The following is a 16,211-nucleotide window of genomic DNA, read 5'->3' on the forward strand; positions in this document are numbered from 1 at the left end:
ACAGGTGTAATTCCAGCCACCTCCAGCTAATGCCTGAATGGTTTAAGTATTCACTGGAAACAAGATTTAATCCCAGCTGAATTAACTGAATGCTCATAGACTCTCTCCTGCAGTCCTGCCAATATGCCCAGTTGTGCCTGTAAGATTCCAGCCCTATTGTCTCCTCCCTTCTTCTTCCTCCACATCCCAAATACCCTGGCACATAACTACATACCATGGTACAGTAAATATCTTACTCAACTTTAGGGACACCACCACACCCGATTACAAAATTGCAGAAAATACTGGTTCTCGGAGGCCATCTAGTGGGAAGAGCAGAATACTCCAAGAAGGAAACCATTTCAAACTTTTCCTTCTTAGAGATTTAATGTAGTTTGCAAGATACACAGGGTATGCTGATCCGTGGATGTTCTTCCCACACAGCAACAAGAAAGCTGGTTAGGCTCATACACCAGACTCAGCAAGCTGTGAGTATGGTCACAGGCTCTTCTCTCTTTAGCATTAATTCTGAAAACTGTATTAGAAGTTCTGTCTGTGCGATGAAAAACCATACTGTACAACACAGAGCAGAGAGGAGGCCTTCTTTAAAACACACTTTTAAGCTTGCTGTTAGGTGACTGCTAGACAATTTTGGGTTCCTATAGTTTGCTTCTGGCTGGAGAACATGTGGAAGGTATCGGGTATTATAAGGAATAGACAGAAGTTTCTTTGCTTACAGCTTTCAGAGTCCGGAGAGCCCCATTAGTGCTGCAGCCCCTTCCCACTTTCATGGGGGTTTGGCAGCCCGTGCACGAGCGAGCTCTGACACTGCCCCTGGGGTGAGCCCTGCTCTGTGAGAAGGAGCTCTGGGCAGCCTTCTTGAAAGCTCCTGCCCCTTGTCTCAGCAGCCACATTTAAGTGCATTTAAGCTCAGGCCCTGGGCATGGGTACCTGTGCTCTGAGCACATCCGTGCCAGACCATGGATCTCACTCATCCTAACCCTGACTTGCTGGCATGACCAAAGCAAACACAGGTTGTAACCTGTACAGTGCCCTCCTCATTTATGACTATCACAGATGGAAACAAGAAGACAATGACTGTTGTCGGTGCTTCATCCAGTATCTAAAAGATGACAAAAATACAAATCTGCTTGAATGAAAGTTTATTCCATGTATCATAGAAAAATCATGCATATCATCAAGTAAGGCTTTACAACATAAAGGATATAAAGGAAAGATACATACAAATTCATAATATATAAACTTCTCTCATCATATCACACACAATATTCTTTATAGTTACACATTTAGGAACTAATTATTACCATTGCAGACATTTCACTTGCAAGATTGATCTCTGGTTTAAGGCTAAAACTTGCCCACCTTACTTAAGCAAATTCTTAGTGCTATTCCAAAGAACTTAGCCTGAACAACAAGTAGAAGACTGGACTTGGTTTCTAAGTATCATAGCTGCTGTATTTACATGCAACTGTAGAGCACATGTCCTCTTTTTACACTTGGTTTTATTCAGGAGTCAGTTAATAAAGTTACCTATATTAAAAAGAGCCATTTACTAAGTTGGCTGATATGACAAATGTAAAAATACCACGTTTAAGCTTGTAATTACCTGGAAGTGTTTTTCTGCTAGTCACAGTTAATGTTTCCTCATAGTTTTTTCTAAGTGATGCATTTCACATTCTCTTATGCAGTTGCTTCATGATAAAGAACAAGTTAGAGAATGTTTTACTTGAAAAACCTGAGAAACTTACCAGACTTATTCAGATATGGTACCTGAGAGTATGAGGTTCTACAAAACAGAGCTGAAGTTAATAAACCTGAATTCTTCATAAACTCCAAATCCTTAGTAATGTCAACAAGAGTTTGGAAGCTATGCTAGAGAGGAGAATTATATCTGATTGTCTAATCTTAGTTCCTTTTTGGACAACGTACAAAACCACTGAACAAAACTTTCACCATGTCTGAAGCAAAGCAGAGAAAAAAAATGGTACCACTGTATTGCATGCAACTGCTATTATCACATTATGTCACCTTTAACAGGTTTCTCATATACATTCATCTGCTGTTTAAATTCTAGCTGCTCTGAACTTTCAAACAAGACAGGAAGAAACTACCTTGTTTACTAAGTTAATGGCAAACTACCTCTTGACTTCAAGTGAAAACTGTATGCAGCTACAGGAAAAGTCAGACACTTTAGAGAAAAAATTAGGTTTACATTCCTTTAAATACAAAGGAATGAGTGTCTGCATCTCATACCTGGCTGCTGACTCTAGTTACTCCCAGACAAATTCTTGGAGGATATATAAAACTGAATTGAAAAGAACTGAAAGTGGAATCAGCACTGAACTATGCCCTCCAAACTTATTTTATGTGATATTTGCGATACTGACTTTACACTGCATCCTCATATTTATGAAGGCCTCACAAGGTATAAGGACTCCAAATAATGCTGAATGTACAAAAGAAACAGTTTCACAAATGGGATATAACGTGCCTCTTAGACAAAAATGTCTTTTTGCTATCATGCCTTACTATTTTGGTCAATTTTTGAAATGACAAAGGAATTCCTGTCAAGAAGTTGGCTGCATACACATATCCATGACAAACCCAAGAGTCTCATTTGCTAAATCGTTGGAAAAGGACAGGATTTTACTACACAATGTATCTAAGTGTCTAATGCTATCACAGTCCACAACATTTTACAAAGATAAAGTCTCATATTTTAAAATATATGAAAACTTTTCCTTGTACCAAAGGTGATTATTTCCAAGTTTATAAGCATAATCAAGTCATCTTTCCTGGAAGAAAAATACATTTTTCTGTAGCTTGCCTTCAAGTGTGATCCAAGATGATTATTATGTTACTGAACATAAATTTATATATTAATGTTTCAATGGTGCAGAAGATACACAGAATAAATCATTGTAAAGGAAAACTGTTCCAGCTTTCTGTCACTGTATCAGCTTAATTACACAACGCTGGCAAATAATTCCATTTATAAATAACAACACTGCACCTTTGACAAGATACTCAATCAAAAAAATAGGTTTGCTGAAATGCAGAAAATGTTCCTGTATAAACTGGATTATAATTATAGATCAATTCTTTTGCTTCCTCATCTTCACTGGAGAAATGGTGCAGGCTCTTCCGGGCTGTAAAATATTGTAAAAGTACAGATAATTTTAATGTTATCCTCCTCGACAGTATTTATCTTGGTAAAGTAAGTTATTTTGTGTAGCACAACAAAATGGAATTACAGTAGCTTGTACGTGAAGAACTGGGAAGATGCATCTTCAGAAAGCTGGTTACAGCATATTTTATTACTGGGGAAGGAGAATTTAAAGCCAAGACTGTATGAAGTAGTCATCCATGAGATACTGGCAGTATCTACCAGAAATACCAGCACTTTTAACTCTGAAAGAAATGCATCAGAGTATCAGCCTACTGAAAGCTGCATGGACTGTGCTGGTGAGGACAATAAAATTGAATCCTCCTCTGGTTTATCATGTTGGCAACTCTACACAAGTTAAAATTAATGATGGATGGATGGATAGAAAAAATGGTATTTCAGTGGAACGGCTTAGTTACTAAGTGATCACACATGAGTATATTTTTACATGAGTATATTTTTCATCTTGTGATTTATTCTCAAAGTTAGGGAAGATATTCTGCCTTACATTAGCTTACATTCACAAAAATGTGAATACTCATTGCAAAGTTATGATATGAAGTACTCAGTAGGAGCAGCTTATTCTTCAGTAACTCCCCAAAAGACTGGAGAGGCAGTGAAGAATAATTTAGGATTTGGTAGATGAGATCGGGGTAGACACCGCGGGCTGAAGAAAGTTTGCTCTACCGGAATTGTAGGTCTGAAGATCCCAAAGATAGTGACACATCTGTGTGGCACTCTGCACAAGCTCCTTGTATGTGTACACATACACAGAACTCACATGCAGTATGTCTCAATAGCCTTTACAAGCAGACTTGGCACTTGCTTTGTCCCACCTAACTTGGATAATGGCCTGAGCGAGCTTACTTCTGTTGGGAATACAGTCTGCAGACAGATACTAGAGAAAGTAGCAAACAAAGCCAGAAAACACACTGCATTCTAGAATTAGACTACAAAATTAAAACCAGACTCATACTGTATTTTCTCCTATTTTCCCCTTAATTTTTGTCATAGTCCACCATCTAATAGATCACAGGGACACATTCCACTAGACCAGGCTGCTCAGAGGCCCAGTTCTGCCTGGCTGTAAGTTTCCTATCAAAAAGGTTTTGCTACATTTTCACAAAGAGGAGTAGGACTACTTTATGCAAAAAAGCACCCTGAATTTGTATGAAATGCAACTTTTACTTCTACTCTCTCACTGACCAGCACAAACTGCACTTCTTTACATCACTGTCTATCTTCTTTCATTAAGTTGACTCTTTTGATTAGAGATCAAGTCTAGAGACCAAACTCAACCAGCTTAATCATTATGTTCTTCATAGGCCCCATCAAGGAAGCAAGACAATTTCATAAAAGAGTCCAGCAGAAGGGTTTGGTAGGGATAAATAAAGGAATAAAGTCTGATTCCTTCAAATACTCCTCTATTCATATCCTGCTTATTTATAACAAATAGACCAGTAGTGTCATAAACTATCAAAATGTTATGCATTAGTTACTTCCAGATTCCTAGGGTATAAACAACAAAAAAAAATTATCAGCTCTGTAAAATTCAAAAACTTCTTGTGCTGTCTATAGTAAGCAACTGTAGGGCACTGTATTGCACCCCTCTGACACATCCATACTGCCCAAGCCATATTTATAATCCCTGGTGTATGCATTTTGCGAGCAAAATTGGCAACACACTGAATGACTGCAAGCCAGTTTGGAACTGAAGAAGCCCCTGCAATTATGAATGGAGTACTTTTTTTGTTTTATTGTCTTTGTGCAAGAGAAGCCAAAATGTTACAGGGATATTTTGAAATGGTAGAAAGTCACAGAACAATGTTTTAGAGCCAGCCTAGTGAAAACAGTTTGTGGAATGCTTGGCCTTTTGATGTTACTTTCACTAAGCCATTCTATTTCTAGTATCCTTTGGTGTTTTATAAGCCTGTAAAGCTTACAGAGTAATCTTCTCAGAAAGCGCTATGGGGTACTGAACTGTGACAGCTGAAAAAGTTTTCAAAGTTTTTCAAGGAATGCTTCACTCTAACCCCCAACATTTATAGATAATAAACTTTTTACCTTCATTAACGAAGAAATCAGCCATATAATATGCTGCTCTTACAGCAGATGGTGAATGTGGAATGCCTGGAGAATCCTTCCACTCAAAAGGATTTTTCTCTGGATGCCACTGCATGCCATAAATTGGATATTTGTATGCTACAACAAAACACAAGGCATGTAAAGTTGTATGCCTTAAGAATTATGTGCTTAATCTTACTGCAAAAGAAACTCAAAGGATAAGCTACAAATATACCTCACTTATCAACAGTTTCACAAAAGCATAAACAGAGAGTTGAAACACAGAGTGGAACTGAAGGAAAAATAAATGGATATTGTAAAAGAAGGGTCTCATTACATGGAAGAAAATATCTGTACATCATTTTCTTGATTATTCATTTCAAAATTAATGTATATACACACACTAAAAAATAATGTTTCAAGTGTATCAGTCTCAAAGCTTCCTATCTGCTGCCAGCATCAGTCAGCATTCACAGCCATACAGGATGCCAGTTCCATGGGAGAGATCCAAGTCTTAGTATCACCTTGAAGGCCCAGCTGATCCAGGGGCAGCTCCCATCTGCTCCAGCTAGGCCTGATACATTTTGGGGGAGTCAGTCCTTAGCTCTCTTCCAGGGAACAGTGGCACAGCAGCTGATGACTGCTCTGTGATAAACTGCTTGCAGGCACGGGTGATGCCTGTCATTAGCCCAATCAGGTTTGCTGATCAAAGTGCTATTCTTCTCTTTTGGAGGACAGCCAGGATGCCACACAGAAGAATCCCATTGGTGACAGCTGGGCCTTACAGTAGGGCTGCTAGTGGTGCACTGATCAAGATAAAACACTCCCTGGAGAGCTAACTTGTTTCCTGAGCTGAGCAAGCCCAGTTTGAAACAGACAAAACAAGTCATGCAAAAGCTTTTGGAGGAGGGCAATTACCAGCACTGCCGCTAAGGTAATGAGAGATATTGCTGTTCCCTCAGCAGCCTGGATTGTTTTTCCCATACAGCAAACACAAAAAGCACCAGCCTAAGCAGACAGCTGGGAAGCAAGGTTTGACAGAGGCACACTGCACTGCGCAGGGATTCAACTACCGCAGCACAAGTGCTGTGCAGTTCACACCACAGCACTCAAATATGCCAGTGCTAAAGTGTAACAGCTTATCTGGAAGGGGAACAGCAGGTGGGAGGAGTAATGAGGCTCACAATACTCAAAAGATAAAATACAAACTGCAAACAGAAATGCTCCTCACAGCCAGAGCACTGACAGGGCTGATGCTCACCCTGCTATTCTAACAACTTGCAATACAAATTCACATTGGTGCCACAACACCTCTAAAAAACTACCTTGTAACAGTCACAGTTTCCAAAGGAAATTACTTTCCTTACCTTCCATGGTAGATATAAATTCCACTTCATCATCAGTGTTAGTAGTCAGAACTCTATAGAAAGTACGAAGCTCTTCATTATTTGTGAAATTCTGTGATAAGAGAGGAGGAAGAGGGAAAAGGTGTTATTTGCTTATTTATTTCTAGTTTTAACCAAAAAAAAAGTTTGTATGCAGAAAATAAAAAGATCAAATACCTCCAAGGAGAGGCTCCACACATGAAAGTTTGATGTCAATGGCTCAGTAGCAAGCGCATGTAATACATCATCAGGGAAATTCCTGAACATTTTACTGTCTTTTGCAGCTATTACAAAGAAAAAAAATTGTATTTTCCATTACCCAAGCTGGTCTCAGATGGACTTAAACTGACAGAAGACAATTAATAAAATGCTGCGTTAAAGTAAACTTTTTTGGCAGTAAATCTTTATTACTTTAGAATATCCTGCAAGAAATATCAGTGAATTAACTACAACAGATTTCCAATATGCTGTTACCAGTATTTTCCAGAGAGGATGCAGCTTTGCTACCTAAGTTCTCACTAAAATAAGCATCATTCTTTGACATTCATTTCAGTGGCCCTTCCACTCACAATGAGCACAAGTGACAGAATTTGTGAATGCTCCACAGTCTGCAGATGGATTACTCACAAAGGGTAAAATATCAACAGGGGCCACATTTTACCAGTGCTGCTGAGAGCCACAGCTCTACCATAAGGGATCTCTCTGATTTCAATACTGTTCAAATGGGACAGTAATGGTACTATTCATCATTAGGAAAATGTGATTCGAAAAATTTAAGATCCCCTGCTCTCCAAGTTTGAAAGGCTTTGAACCTGTGAATTTTATTCAACTGGGTAACAAGAAAGGACCCTAAGCAGACATTACTCCATACGTCTGAATTTTCAAATGAGTCAAAGAGCCACAACTGTGGTTTTTGCTGACTGCTCTTGGTTTCAAATGGCTTGTGCTCACTTCTCTGCTTTAGAAGTGACAGTTGCACTGACTTTACAAAAACAGTCAAGGCAACTTAATTACAAAGAATTTAGCAGAAATAATAATCAGAAACCTCCCAAACATCCACCCCACAATATTTATCCTTAACAAAACCCAACACCTCTTAGCAAGACTCAGACACAAGATGTAATAAATTTTTCACCTGAGGTAAAGTTCAGAGGGAGTGAAAAACCATTTGTCTTGGTATGAACAAGTAAAACTTCACCACTTGTGAGATATGTAAGCTCTTCGTGTCCAAGACATGTTCCCCATATTGGGAAATAATCTCCTTTATCATTAGCCTACAAAATAAAAGCAACAACATAAGGAAACAGTAATAAAAATTTACAGAAAAGAGACTGACAAGAGCTTCCTACTCTTTTCACTTTCTCTTCTCTAGGTGAGAAGTATAACTACTACAGTAGTGTGAATTGCTACCACAGAAATTTTAACAGTTCAATTGCAGTTGAAATAAGCACAGACTCCCTTAGAGTTTCTCCTAGAATATGAAGACTAAATGATATATGTATGTGTTGAAGTAGCAAACTGAGCCTAATGTGGATACTGATTTTACTGTTCTGTTCTACAAGTAATGTTGAGAGCAGCCTAAACAGAAACCACAAAATGGCAACATTTCAATTAAAAAAAGCAATCATTAGAAGGGACACAGAAGAGTCTGTCACCATTTTGAGGGAAAGCCTACCTATTATAATTCATACTTTTCTATGAAGCACACTGATCACATAGCAAGGAACTTTTGCAATGTCTGTGCCCACAGAACTGTATTAAGAAAACAAGAATCCTGCTACTAGCACAGCTACGGTCTTATGTGACATACTTAAATGATTGTTTAACTAGCAGGTTTGGACCTGTGTTCCAAAAAGACAAAATGTGCATTTAAGCAACATTAAAAAGTAGCAGTCATTTTCAAAAGAATAAGAACTGGCAGGTCAGTGTGAAAACAATATAAAAAAAAAAAAGCAAAAAGGAGAAAAAGAAAGCAAAAAACCAAGAACCTAACTAGCTTCTTGTGACCTAATTAAGCATGGTGTATACATGCATTGGAAATCTGCATTTTTAAGTGGTTTGTACCTGATCATAAGCACATGTAGGAGACTGGGATGTTTCAGAACTCCTGTTTTTGTGGAACCTGACTGGTTTTTTCCTAACTTGTTTCTAAACATTTTTAAGTTATGCAGACCACAAAACACACACATCACCCCTGAAGAGCTGCTGCTCAAAGCCATTTTTGAGAAAGCTGACATGACAGGCTCAGAATAAAAATGTTCCCCTACTGCATTACTGACAGTATGGTAATAAAAGCCCACAGAACTACTTCTCCTCAGAGCAAAGCAAGGAAGATGTAAAGAAAGAAGGCTGATAGGGCTGCAGAGTCTTCATGACCACCTGTCATTTACATTTTGGCATGGGACTTACATGAAAGACAGACAGTGGAGTTGCAAGTGAGGGCTAAAACTACTGAAGGCAAAAAATAAACTACAGTTTAAAACCAATTACAACTGAAACTAAGATTTTGTGCCCCTTCCCCCTTTTTTAAAATAAACAAGAGCCTGGAGGCTAAGCATGTATTAAACAACACTCAAGATATCACATTTTAAAAACTAATTTAAGAGCTGGAAAAAAGTATTTCATTTAGATTTTTGCCTAGCTAGTAAAATTCTACTGACTTGAATGGGGATTACCATTTCACGCACTCTATTCAAAATAAAGCAGAGACAGATCAAAGTAATTTCTCATTGTGAACATTTGCAAACGAAAAGGACCCTTCATATGGGTTAGAAAAAGATAAAATTCAGTCATTCTGTACTTGTAAAGATACTCTTGACTATTGTAGCTTACGTTACAGGAGTAAAGCTAGCAATATTTTATAGCACTATTAAGATTTGAAAGATGAAACTCAAAACACAAAATTATCACAAACAGCAAAGAAAAAAACCCTGCCTTGATGAACTGAATATTATTTTCTGCCCTTCACTCACTGGCTGTACACATATCAGCAAATAAACCTGTCTCTCTGATCATAAAGTGACATAGGCAATTCAGTTCATCATTGTGAAATGTCAACATAATTTCATAATCGCACAAGAAACCACAAGAAACCCTTGCCCCAGTGATGAATACCAAGAGACAGGCTGCAGTTCACACAGTGAGCAGCTCCAAAGAGACAAATGAAATTGTCTCACATAACAGTGAGACACTCCTTGCAAGACACACTGCAAATAAAGACAGACAAAAGCATAGAAACATTGGTGCCACAGGAACTGAAGAGTAAAGGGAGCTCTATTACTGAATTGCAGCAGCTGACTGGTCCTGTGAATGCCACTGCCTGCACTTTCCTTGCCTGCTGTTGGAAAGTCAGCAGCAAAGGTGAAAGAGCAATTCCTCACTGGCAAGTTCACATAGACCTATAAAGCCTCAGGTACAGCAAATAAACAATACTGTTCTCACCTGAAGAACTCTGGAGTTTAAGACCATAACACAACATATAACAGGAGTAGGTGTCACAAGCCTGAATCTTAAGCTATTAATGCAGAAGCTTTATGCAGAAGCAAGAAATAAGCTACCTACTTTCAGGCCTAGAGTTAACACACTCAATGACAGTGCAAAACTATGAAAAATATGAACCTGGTGATTTTGATCTCTGAACAGTGATAGTAACAAGAACCAACTGCTCCTTAGTAATTACCTCCAAGGCCTTGTGGTAAAATATCTTAGCAACCCTTGAATACTCTGAAGTCCTAAGATCCACACCACCTCCTGGAAAAAGTACCCTGAAAGGCAACATCCAAGAATATGATTAGCAACAGTGATCAACTCAAAACTTGGACAATGTACACAGAAAAATGTCTGACAGCAGTTTTAAGGGTATGATTCAGGTCTAGGTTTTAGAAATCTACAGACAGGCATCCCATTATGGACAACACAGATCTAGTCAGGAAAGACACTGGAGATTCAAATAGGTTTTCAGGACCAGCCACCTGAGTGGTGGGTAGGTGGGACAGCCCTGTCAGCTCCACTGGCTGTACTGACTAGCATTCCATTAATTATGTGACTTTGGACAGCTAGAGCACATGCAGACAGGTGAGTTTAGGTGTTTCAGTCTTTAATTTAATCTTAGTGTTCTTCTACTGAATAATGGTTACTCTATCACAAAGTATAGATCAAGCCTAACACAACATATGGAAGAAGAAAGTGAACAGAAAATACATAAAATACACAGATTTCAGCTGGTATACAAAATGGTTGCAAGCCACGACTCTCTGAGTTCCTATCCTGCCTCTCAGCTGGCTCTCACTACCACTTTAAAATTCCAGCCCAAATCTCAATTCATCCTGCTCAGTTTCAGAAAAGTAGAATTGTGGCCCTGACACACCGACCTTCTCATTGGAGACAACACAGATCAAAAAGTTCCTATCAAGAAAGGAGGAAAAGTACATTTGACCATAACCTTTGGTCACACAGGATCCCAGAGAGCTAAGGAAGACAAAACAATCTCGGGGACAATTTCACAGAAATAGTGCAAAAGCTTTTTCCCCCCCAAAATATAATCAGGAATGGCAATTCCCTGTGTGGCTCCACAAACCCAAACAAACACCACAGAAGAGAAAGATTCAGTACAGTCTAGCAGAGAATTTACATGGACACCTGATGACACGTAAAATAATCAAGTACTATCAGAAAAAGTAACATGAAATAAAGGAAGCCTCTTCTGGCTGTAACTGGAACAGTGCCTGTAGAACCAACAGAACTGGATGTGTGAGCATTCCCTAACCCACTGCTGCAGAACCTCAATTAGATTTACTCAAGTCACATCCATTAGGTGTTGATTTGTTACTGAAATGCGTGTAGGATTTCCTCTATATTTCTGTGCTCTGGAAATGGCAATCTGTATCAGTGAGATACTAAAAAGCAGTTAGAAACAACTAACATCCCACATGATCCCAAGCATTTGCACAGCAAATGTGCATTTAAACCCCTGTGACCAGGTTTTTTTTAAGTGAATAATGCACAGGATCATCTAAAAGCCATCAAGTATTTAGTGGAAAAGTAGTATTCACAAAAATACAAAAAACTTTACTTCCCAGTATCAACACTGAAAATCAATACAGCTAAAGGTATTTTCAAAATAGGCCAGATTATTGATTTCTTCAGAGATCTAATTAGACAAATAAGGTGATCTTTACCTGGAAGTGGTAGAGAATTCACTCCACCTGTTCAAACCAAAACCTGGACTATACTAATTAGAAAAATGATTGTCATTTTTGCTAAAGCAAGAAGGAAATAACCCATTAAGTAGCAATGATAATGGCTTGACATTGTCATAAGCAGATTGAAATGCAACTAGGTGTATTCCAGTATCTCTAACTGGTTAGAGCTGGTTAGATGATTTCCATTGGACATTTCAATGGCTACCTCAGGAGTACATTCATAAAATTATGTCTTTACTATAGCAAATTCCATTATTTTAAGGCAGCAGCATTTATTAAGTAAGTAATTTCCAGCTTCAAAGAACAATATGAAAGATCAATGTATCTCTTTCTTATTCTGAATTTCCACAGAACACAAGTCATGCCCTCCAGAGATCTTTTTTGTTATTTAAACACTTTGTTATTTAAACACAGTTTTATTGTGGAAGACAACAGGTGATGGTAGAGGGCTGCAAGAGGAAAATCAGACTATCCTTACTCACCTACATAACACAAACTCAACTGACTTCTGACTGCAAGGACAGAAGGACAAAGGAAATGGATCTGCTTTCCAAACACTCTTCTGGATTGACGTAGGTGGTGAGGCAGAAACAATGAGAGACCCCATTGGTGGAAGCCCTTCTGACAACCAAAGAGAAGCTGGTAGCCATGAGAAAGGAATGAAATGATTCATTTTGTCTCCAACAGCACACAGCAGAGAAAGCATCACTTATATTCACTTATAGTGCAAGACTGCAAAGACCCTTAGTGTCCAGGGCATCTTGATGTACGTAGGAGGACACTGCACTCCCCAGACAGCCAAAGGTCTAAATATTCAAGGTCTACACATGCAGATTAACATTCTAGTATATGCATAAGCTTAACAAATGTTTAATGGTTTAAACCAAACAAATGGTTTAAGATGCTCATCTCATGACTACAAGTAGCCCAATCACATGCTCTGGCCTCACACAAAATCAGCTGTGAAGTGTAGCATCAGCTGATTTTACTCTTCTAAAGTGCACTTCTAGCACACTGCAAAAAAACCACAAAAAGTTTTGACTTTTCTTAGTCCACAATAAAAACTGTTAGGCAAGATCACATCCCACATTTGAAATACAGGAAGAACATGGGGATGGCAGTTGCCATAGATCCCCTGAAAAGCCAGGAAGTTTGTCTAACAAAGACCTAAGCCACAGATCACAACAGGCAAGACAGACCATTCAAGTAGCAAGAGAGAGAGCACACGTAGAGAGAAAAGAGTAGAAGACACTGGAAATCAGAAACTTTTATAATAGAGGAGATATGGAAAGAACTGAAAGAGGGAAGAAAGGGTAGAAACAGGGGTGAAATACCAAGCAAGTGCTATTAAACATCAAAATGAAGGTGACAGCTCAAATGAGGAAGACAGAAAAATTAACGAAGAGGAAGCAGAGTATTTCACTTGCAAAACTGCTCTTAACTATAATGCCACTTCTCCCTGCCTGCAGACAAGCACAAGGGAATGCCAAGATGAGCCTTGGCACTGCTGCAGATTATCTGACATGTTCCTCAAGGAAGGAAACGCAGAACACCAGTACTGGATGAAACAATGCATTCTGTGTCTTAGAACATATTTTCATGTCTGCAGTGCCCAGCCCAACCTCTCGAAAGAGCAGGAAGACAATGTCCATGGGAACACAGCACAGCCCAAAACCAGAACTATCATGTCTTTCAACAGAAAGCTGAAAGTGATCAAAACTTACCCATTAATAGAGTGGAATATTTTATCATATTCTTCATCTGTAAGATTTAATCTGAAACACCAAAAAATAATTACAGAATACATACAAAATACATGTGTTTAACCATAAAAATATAATCTCTACTGAACGGAAATGTCTGACACAGAAAATATGCAGAAGGCATGTTTTAAATAGAGTAAAATAGACACAAATCAAATGAAACATTTCACTTGAAATAGCTCGATCCACAAGATTGAAAACAGGGCCCTGTCAGGTACAGCTCCTGATGAGGTACTCTGAGACCCTTCTGCAGACACTTGAAAAATTTACCATTTACATGAATGGCATGGTTATTATTTCCTGCAGACCGGCAACTCCGGTTTCCAACTGACTCCAAGAAGGGCAGAGCTGCCAACAGTGGGTCACACCCATGCACCCCCAGCCTCCTTGCCAGTGTGGCAGTAGGAAAAGCAGAAAAGGCCTTGGCTCTGTTGTAAGCCCTGCTCAGCAATAACAAAAACATCTCTATATTATCAACCCTGTGTTCAGCACAAATCCAAAACACACCCCCACACCAGTTACTGTGAAGAAAATTAACTCTACCCCAGCCAAAAGCAGCACAGATGGCTGCACTTCTGCAGAACTGATATGCTGGGTGTCAGTGAAAGTGTTCAGCTTTGCTGCAAGTAACTGCCAGAATTAGAAGCAACCATTCATTGGTGAAGCTTCTGGTCAACAAACATTCTGAAAGCTCAAGCAGCTATGTGAGGAATGCTGGCTTCTAATTCGGGCACTTAAGTGGCACTCTTACTGGGCTGTGTAGATACATCCTATTTTATTTTTCTGCAGCTGTATTAGTATTGTTTTTAAGTACTGAAATTTATAATTTTATCACCTGGTTTCAGTGCTCTTAATATTTTATAGCTAAGCATTGGCATGAAGTACTGTCAGCTGTTACTTTGCTACTTTTTACCAAACAACCAAAATACAAGGAATTAGTGACCCATAGTTTGAACAGAACTGGACTTTGGTTTCTGAAAGGAGTACTGACAGCCTTCCTTGATTCCTTGAATTCCAGGGCTATAAAATGTGAAAAAAAAGATATAGCTATCTATGTATCTAGGTATCTATGCGTGTTTGTGGGGCACTACACAGTAGACAGAATATAGCTAACTTCAAAAACCATGCATGCAAACTATAGAAGGCAGTTTTACTGGTAAAAGAAATTAGTACTTTTCAAAGAAAGACTATTTTTTAACATAAGAAATAGCATTAAAAAGTACATGTTCCACTCTGCTTTTATTCTGATTTCTGAAACTCTCTGAAAATTCTGGCATTTTTCAAATGGTTTTTGAGGAACAATAAAGACTGAGAAAAGCAGTACAACTGCTTTCTGTGCCTCTAAAATGGTACAAACCTTACATAATGCAATTATTATCCATTCTTAAGGATATAAAAAATGTACCTTATTGGCACAGCTCGAGCACCGGCAGATTCCACAAACTTCACATATGAAGCTGCAATATAAGATCTTCCAAACCTCTGGTACTCATCAAAGTGACATTCCTGTGACAATATCCCTGAAGGGCCCAAGAAAGAAAATTAGCACTATACAAATGGCAAATGCTACACACTGAAAGAAAAATCACAAAATCACTTAATCAATTAGTTTGGAAAAGACCTCTGAGATCATCGAATCCAACCTATGACTGAACATAGGTCAACTAGACCATAAAACAAGTGCCACGTCCAGTCTTTCCTTAAACACCTCCAAGGACAGTGACTCCACCACTTCCCCTGGGCAGTCCATTACAGTACGTAATCACCCTTCCAATGAGGAAATTCTTCCTATGTCTAACCTAAACCTCTCCTAGGTAGCTTAAGACTCTGTCCTCTTGTCCTATTGCTAGCTGCCAAGAATAGAGCGACCCCAACCTGGCTACAACCTCCTTTCAAGCCATTGTAAAGAACAGTAAAGTCACCCCCGAGCCTTCTATTCTCCAGCCCAAACCACCCCAGGCTCCTCAGCTGCTCCTCCTAAGACTCTCATTAATTAAACCCCCATTTCCCATATACCAGCTTGCAGCGATACATTTACTGCCTAGAGGAACCGCAGGCACCGAGACAACGGGGCATCAATTACGGTGCTCCGTCACAAGGTACCACATAAACACACATTACCTGACTAAGACCTGGCTTCCCTGCTATGACTGCTCAGCACTGTAACTTCTCTCAAACCAGACTGATTTTTAGAGAAAGGACGTAGAGCGTAACGCTGCTTACAACAGCTCTAGGCAAACCTCCGCTGCGGGAGACGCTTCCCTCCCCCCGCCGGGCCAAGGCAGGGTGCGAGGCCCCGCGGCCCCTTACCGATGATGGGTCTGTCATTGCGCTCCGCCGCGAGGTCGCGCCGCGCCAGCGAGGCGGCGGAGCCGCAGCGCAGCAGCACCACGAGGAGCGCGGCGGCCGCCATGGGACGGAGCCCTGCCAGGCGCCCCATGGCCACCGCCGGGCACAGCGACCGGGGCACGGCTCGGGGCACGGCTCGCCTCCGGGCACGGCTGCCGGAACGGCTCGGCTCGGCACCCGGCCGTGCGCACGCAGCTCCGGGCCCGCCCGCAGCGCAGCTCGCTGGGAAATGCAGTCCCGGCTCGCTGCCCCGCCCGCGGGCTGAGCCCGGCCGGAGCACACC

At 39.9% G+C, this 16,211-nt stretch overlaps 1 protein-coding gene across 1 annotated transcript; it reads right to left on the reverse strand.

Moving 5' to 3' along the window:
- Nucleotides 1–1,127: 1,127 nt before the first annotated feature.
- On the reverse strand, nt 1,128–16,203 carry GGH (gamma-glutamyl hydrolase). The gene is made up of 9 exons (XM_069004849.1): nt 15,890–16,203; nt 14,985–15,099; nt 13,541–13,591; nt 10,295–10,379; nt 7,751–7,889; nt 6,793–6,899; nt 6,598–6,688; nt 5,231–5,368; nt 1,128–3,149 (listed from the first exon to the last, which is right to left on the reverse strand). The coding sequence occupies exons 1-9, from the start codon at nt 16,017–16,019 to the stop codon at nt 3,028–3,030; spliced, it is 978 nt and encodes a 325-aa protein (XP_068860950.1). The 5' UTR covers nt 16,020–16,203; the 3' UTR covers nt 1,128–3,027.
- Between the last annotated feature and the right edge of the window lie 8 nt (nt 16,204–16,211).

The sequence above is a fragment of the Aphelocoma coerulescens genome, chromosome 2 (genome assembly GCF_041296385.1).
Source record: "Aphelocoma coerulescens isolate FSJ_1873_10779 chromosome 2, UR_Acoe_1.0, whole genome shotgun sequence".
NCBI lineage: Eukaryota > Metazoa > Chordata > Aves > Passeriformes > Corvidae > Aphelocoma > Aphelocoma coerulescens.